Here is a 6,233-nt window from a genome sequence, read left to right as displayed (position 1 = left end):
AGAGAGATCGTGGTTTCTTCAGACCGGAAGAGGCTTTTTCGTTTTTAATTTTTAATTTCTAATTTTTTATTAGTGGGACCTAAATTCGATGTTGATTAGACCGTTTTACCCTACGCGCCTCTCATCTCTTTTTGTTCCTCGCAGGACACATATCATAAAAACATCTGAGGCATTTTTTTGCCATCAATATTGTCCATCATAGTTTTCGGATTTCCATTTTTTTTTTAAATAATTTTAATAATGCATTTGATGTTTGTCATTTTAAACGACATAAGTTATGTCATTTTAGAAGAGATATAGATACAAAAAATGAAAATCGTAGAAGAGAAAGTGAGTGATTTTTTTAATTTAAATTTTAAATAAAAAATATTATTTTATATCTATCTCTCTTTAAATGATATAACTTTATGTCATTTAAAATAACAAATATTTTTCTCCTTAATAATAATATGAAATAACGAAGGAAAAACTTTATTTTCATCCCGTGTAATTTAATGATGTATTACTTAATCCTTTGTGATTTTAAATTTATTATTTGTACCTATTGTGGTAAATAAATTTATTATTTATCTCTATGTGATTTTAAACATTTAGGTAATAAAAATATATCACATAAACCATAATAGTTTATAAATATAAAATTCTTTATTTTTTCTAACTTTTATTTTATATAATTATGATATCATCAAATAAGCTTTTATAAAATTAATTATTAATGATTAAATTTAAAAATATCTAAAGATATTTATTTTGAAATTATTTCCAAAATCTTCTTTTTTTTTTTTTAGTTGTGTAAAAACCATATTTAAAATTAAGAATATTATTCAAGAGAAATTGAAGGTGTATTAGTTAAAAAAAAATTAACTATATGAAATAAAATAAAATAATATCTGACTTAAATTTATTTTTACGATAAAAACATAAGACCACAAAATTTAAATATGTATCATCTAATGAATTTAATTCAAATATAATAAAAATAATTATTTATTCTTATAGTGAATCAAACGCTTACATTTAAATATATGTATTATATATATGTGTGTCTGCGCGCATGCGCTTGCGCCTATGCATGTGTGCGTGTGTATATATGTAAAAAATTATAAGAAATTTAAGTGATATATTTTTAGAGGAAGGTTATACTTACATTTTATTTTCATTTACAATCATATTTTAACCATTGATTTTCGTCGATCAACGGTTATCATTTATTATGAATTCATAATTAATTAATAAGTTTGATTTGTAAAAATTATAATCGTTGATTGGCGAAAATCAATGATTAAGATATGATTATAAGATATTGTAAATGAAAATAGGTTATAAGTATATATTTCCTCATATTTTTATAGGGTAATTGTAGTCTCATGTCACATAAAAATTTTGTTATCTCTTACACACTCAATTTAAAGTGGGGCCCAATAGAAAAAAATAAAAAATAATAATAATTGGCACAAGTATCGATGTATGGACATAAGATAAAAATAATTCCTATTGCATAAGAGTAACATTGCCCATTTTTATAACTACAATGTATATACATGGTACTTTAAAACCACATGCGATTAAATGATATGAGTGACAAATCTATCTCTATATATATATAAAGGAGAGTTCACTGCTGGAAAGTTTTGCCAAGTGTCACTCCCTGGTTAATTCTACAATTAGGTTATATACAAACTTTCTTTATTGGGTAAATTGGAAAATAAAACTCTTTTAAAAATTGAATTTTAAATTTTAAATCGAATAATAGTTGCAGACAATGCATTGAATGTCTCACTGCCCATCACATTGGTATCCAAAAAAAAAATCAGCTGTTTTAATTGTTTTTTATGTTGGAATTGGTTATCTCATCTGAAATTCGAAATTTTAAATGGTTTATCAATTAAATTTCGAAATTATGTATTTATTTGCACAATCTGAAATTCGAAATTTTAAATTCAATAAAAAGAAAACTCTTTTCACGGACATGCATTCACGATCTCTATTCATGGAGATTAGAGATCAATAGAAACAAAAACAAATTTCACAATTGTTGAAGACCTTATCGTCATTCAATTCACAATTTTGTTATGGTTATTTTTTTAAAAAATATATATACAATAATGATATAACAAAGACATTATTTTTGTTATATAGACATTATCTTTGTTATATATTTGATTCAAATATCATAACAATCAAGAATCAAGAGAGCTGACAGACAAAATAAATTAAATACCAAAACCAAAACTATCATATCAGATAAACTATCATACCAATATTCTTTTAAAAATTGAATTTTCGAAATTTTAAATGGTTTATCAATTAAATTTCGAAATTATGTATTTATTTTGCACAATCTGAAATTCGAAATTTTAAATTCAATAAAAAGAAAACTCTATCAGATAAACTATCATACCAATATTCTTTTAAAAATTGAATTTTCGAAATTTTTAAATGGTTTATCAATTAAATTTCGAAATTATGTATTTATTTTGCACAATCTGAAATTCGAAATTTTAAATGCAATAAAAAGAAAACTCTTTTCACGGACATGCATTCACGATCTTTATTCATGGAGATCAAAGAAACAAAAACAAATTTCACAATTGTTGAAGACCTGATCGTCATTCAATTCACAATTTCGTTATGGTTATTTTTTAAAAAATATATACACAATAATGATATAACAAAGACATTATCTTTGTTATATAATTGATTCAAATATCGTAACAATCAAGAATCAAGAGAGCTGACAGACAAAATAAATTAGATAATCATGTGTTTTAATTTCTTTTTATGATGGAATTGGTCGTCTGATCTGAAATTCAAAATTTGAAATGGTTTAAAATTTTGAATTTAAATATGGATGGTGGGAAAAGAATTTCTTTTAAAAATCGAATTTTAATTTTGTAATTGAATAATTAAATGACCGTTTATGGTGGCAGACATAAAAGAATAATTAATTAATAAATATGGTTTTGAAATTCGAAATTTTAATTGGATAATTAAATGTTTTAATTGCTTTTTATGTTGGAATTGATCATCTGATCTGAAATTCGAAATTTGAAATGGTTTGACGATCCGTTTGGAGGATTAAGGCTAGAGTTGTTAGAACATGGAAGGTTCCTAATTTTCAGCAAAAAAAATTTGACGACAACGTAGAGATGATTCTGTTAGATGAAAAGGTATTTGTTTTTGTTTTGTTTCTTATATTACTGTTGGTTTGCGGTCCATGTTTTTAAAATGTACTAATCTATGCATGTGTTTTGTAGGGTGGAAGGGTCCACGCTGCTATCAAGGGTTCTTTAAATATCCGTAACAAAATTCACGAAGGAGAAGTTTATTTCATAAAAAAATTTTGGAGTTGGTTTGAATAGTGGGAGTTTCAGGCCAACTAAGCATGATTATCGTTTGTCCTTCAACTTGAGGGCTGATGTAAAATCTACTATTGATTCTGCTATTGCCACCAATGGATTTGATTTTGTAGATTTTGACGTTATAGAGAAAGAGTCTTCTGATTCCCCTTATTTAGTAGGTTTGTAGATTTTGAACTGTCCACTAAGTCATGCTTTTATTGTTTGTGTGACAATATCATCTGTCTAACAATCCTTAATGTGTAGATGTCATCGGTTTAGTTTCTGGAATAGGGGAAGTTCGTGAGCATATTATCTCTGGTAGGAAGACAAAAATGGTTGTCATGGAGCTTGATAACCTCAGGTATCTATTGGTTATTTGTTATGTGTTATGTTCATTTGATGTAAAATTCTATTTTGTGATTTGTTGCAAAAACTGTGCAAGTAGGGGTCACAAGCTCGAGTGCACTCTCTGGGAGGACTTCGTGGACCAGGTGCAACAAATTTTGGGGAGTCATCAATCTCTCCAAACGTGATGATAGTTCAGCTTGCTAGAATAAAGGGTTTCAGGGGTGAGTTCACATAAATATTTGATTATGATTTCATAATGGAATGTTTTAGTTTATTTCCCTCCTTATGGTTTTGAAATTAATAATAAATTTTAAAGGAAAAATTGGAATAACAAATACAAAGTATACGACGAGGATAATTATCGGTCATAGTGTACCAGAGATTGTCGACTTCAAAAAAAGGTGCGAGCTGTTCTTATTCCATTATTCTGCTCTTTTCTTTATTATTTATCGCTGATTATTTGTAATGTTGTTGTTTTTTATGCTTTCGTCTGATGTCATTGATAGCGGTTACACGTTGTCTCAGTTATCAAGTCAGTCCTCATATTCTTTTGAGAATGATTTCCTGAAAGAGACGGAAAGGAAGTGTATCAGTGATGTTAAGAATTGCAGTGAGGTTACTACTTGCATTACTTATGGAACCATAAAATCGATTGAGAGCAAATATAAATGGTGGTACAAGTCCTGTAATAAATGTTCATATTCTGTTTATGAAGATTTCGAGAAATGGTATTGTAAAAACTGCCAAAAACATTTTGATGATTATTATCCAAAGTAAGATTTTATATCTATTTTTGTTGTTGTTATTATTAGATCGTTCATTTTATTTATAAATAACACAATCGGTGGTCATGTGTTGCAGATTTTGTGTGCAATTGAGAGTTGTGGATAACACTGATTCTGCATCTTTCATTCTGTTTGATAGAGACTGTGTTGCTTTGTTGGGCATGAGTGCTGCGGATTTACGTGAGAAGCATTTCAAAAGGGTTTGTGTTCTTATTCCACTCATTTTTTTATTCATTTAAAGTTCTTATTAAAATTTCATTAATATTTTTTTTGCAGGGTGATGATTTTGAGCACTATCCTAAGGAACTTAATGTTCTTATTGATAAATCCATGTTGTTTAAAGTGAATGTGAAAAAAAATAATTTGGACTCATACAGTGAGCCTAGGTATCAGATTTCTAAAGTATGTATAAGCGAACCTGTAATCACATCCTTCCTTAATACTGTTGTGGATACGAATGTGAGTTATTTTTTTATTAACATTATTATTCCTATTTAGGTTTTGTTGTTCTCATTCTGCGTTTCAATGGATTTGATTTTTTTCAAAATATTTGTTTTAAATGCAGGATGAAGGATTATTTGACAAGGCTTGCGACAGTGTCGTTGCATCAGCAGAACCGGAAAGAGCTACGGTATCTCGAAATTATTGCTTATGAATTAATCAAAAAAATGTTGCATGCAGTTTTATTGCAAAACATAAGTTAATTTCAAACAATATTTGTTTCTGACAAGGATGTGGAAAGTCAGACGTGTGATAGTGCAGACGTTGGTGATATTTCGCTATCAATGCTGACGCCGTTAAAGAATCCTAATGATCCCCTTCAAGACGATTTTAATTCATCAGTTGTCTGTCCTCCTAAGAAGATTAAGCTAGAGAAAGAGTTGAGTACTTACCCATTATTTTTTTTCTTTGTGTAGCTTTTTTTATTTATAATCGTGAGTGTGATGTGTCTATTAATACGTCGTTATTTTTTTGTTTCTGTTTAGATTTGATGTTGTTCTGAAAGACGCGTAGCTGGAACAATGTCACTTGGAAGCTGGAACAACGCCACTTTAAAGTTTTTTGTTTTTTTGTTTTAGAGATTGTTTGGGATTGAACAATATAATTGTAGTTTTTTATTGCTGTGTTTTGGTAATCACTTCCTCCGTGTTTAACTTCAAATAGGAGTGTTCATGTAGACAAAGTAATGTTTATGCAATTTACAAAAAAAAAAAAGAGTAATGTTTATGCATATTCTGGAATACAAGTTTATCTATTTGTCATTAGTTATTTTCCATAATATTTTCAATTGTTTTATTGGAATGATAAATATGTGGTTAATCCGGTAATTGGATAATCAGCTGTTTAATAAGTTTCAAAATTCGAAATTTTAATTGTATAATCAGCTGATTTAATTGCTTTTTATGTTGGAATGCGTCATCTGATCTAAAATTCGAAATTTGAAATGGTTTAAAATTTTGAATTTAAATATGGATGGTGGGAAAAAAATTTCTTTTAAAAATCGAATCTTTATTTTTTAAATCGAATAATTTAATGACCATTTGTGGTGGCAGACAAGGCATTGAATGTCCCACTGCCCGTCACATTGGTATCAAAAAAGAAATCAGCTGTTTTAATTGCTTTTTATGTTGAAATTGGTCATCTCATCTGAAATTCGAAATTTGAAATGGTTTAAAATTTTGAATTTAAATATGGATGGTTGGAAAAGAATTTCTTTTAAAAATCAAATTTTAATTTTTAAATTTAATAATTAAATGAC

General features: G+C 27.7%; 1 protein-coding gene across 1 annotated transcript; it reads left to right on the top strand.

Annotated features, from left to right (window-relative positions):
* Nucleotides 1-3,100: 3,100 nt before the first annotated feature.
* LOC133315678 (uncharacterized) lies at nucleotides 3,101-5,359 on the top strand (the record flags this gene model as incomplete). The annotated part of the gene is made up of 9 exons (XM_061517348.1): nucleotides 3,101-3,107; nucleotides 3,258-3,285; nucleotides 3,375-3,520; nucleotides 3,606-3,702; nucleotides 4,196-4,462; nucleotides 4,551-4,674; nucleotides 4,751-4,876; nucleotides 5,040-5,105; nucleotides 5,206-5,359. Coding segments are annotated over exons 1-9 (1,015 nt in total), but the record flags the coding sequence as incomplete, so codon positions are not given.
* Between the last annotated feature and the right edge of the window lie 874 nt (nucleotides 5,360-6,233).

Source organism: Gastrolobium bilobum, unplaced genomic scaffold (genome assembly GCF_033153095.1).
Source record: "Gastrolobium bilobum isolate Gb01-03AN ecotype WA unplaced genomic scaffold, APGP_CSIRO_Gbil_v1 utg3766, whole genome shotgun sequence".
Lineage (NCBI taxonomy): Eukaryota > Viridiplantae > Streptophyta > Magnoliopsida > Fabales > Fabaceae > Gastrolobium > Gastrolobium bilobum.
Note: the sequence above shows the minus strand (reverse complement) of the source record. Positions and strands in the feature narration are given on the sequence as shown.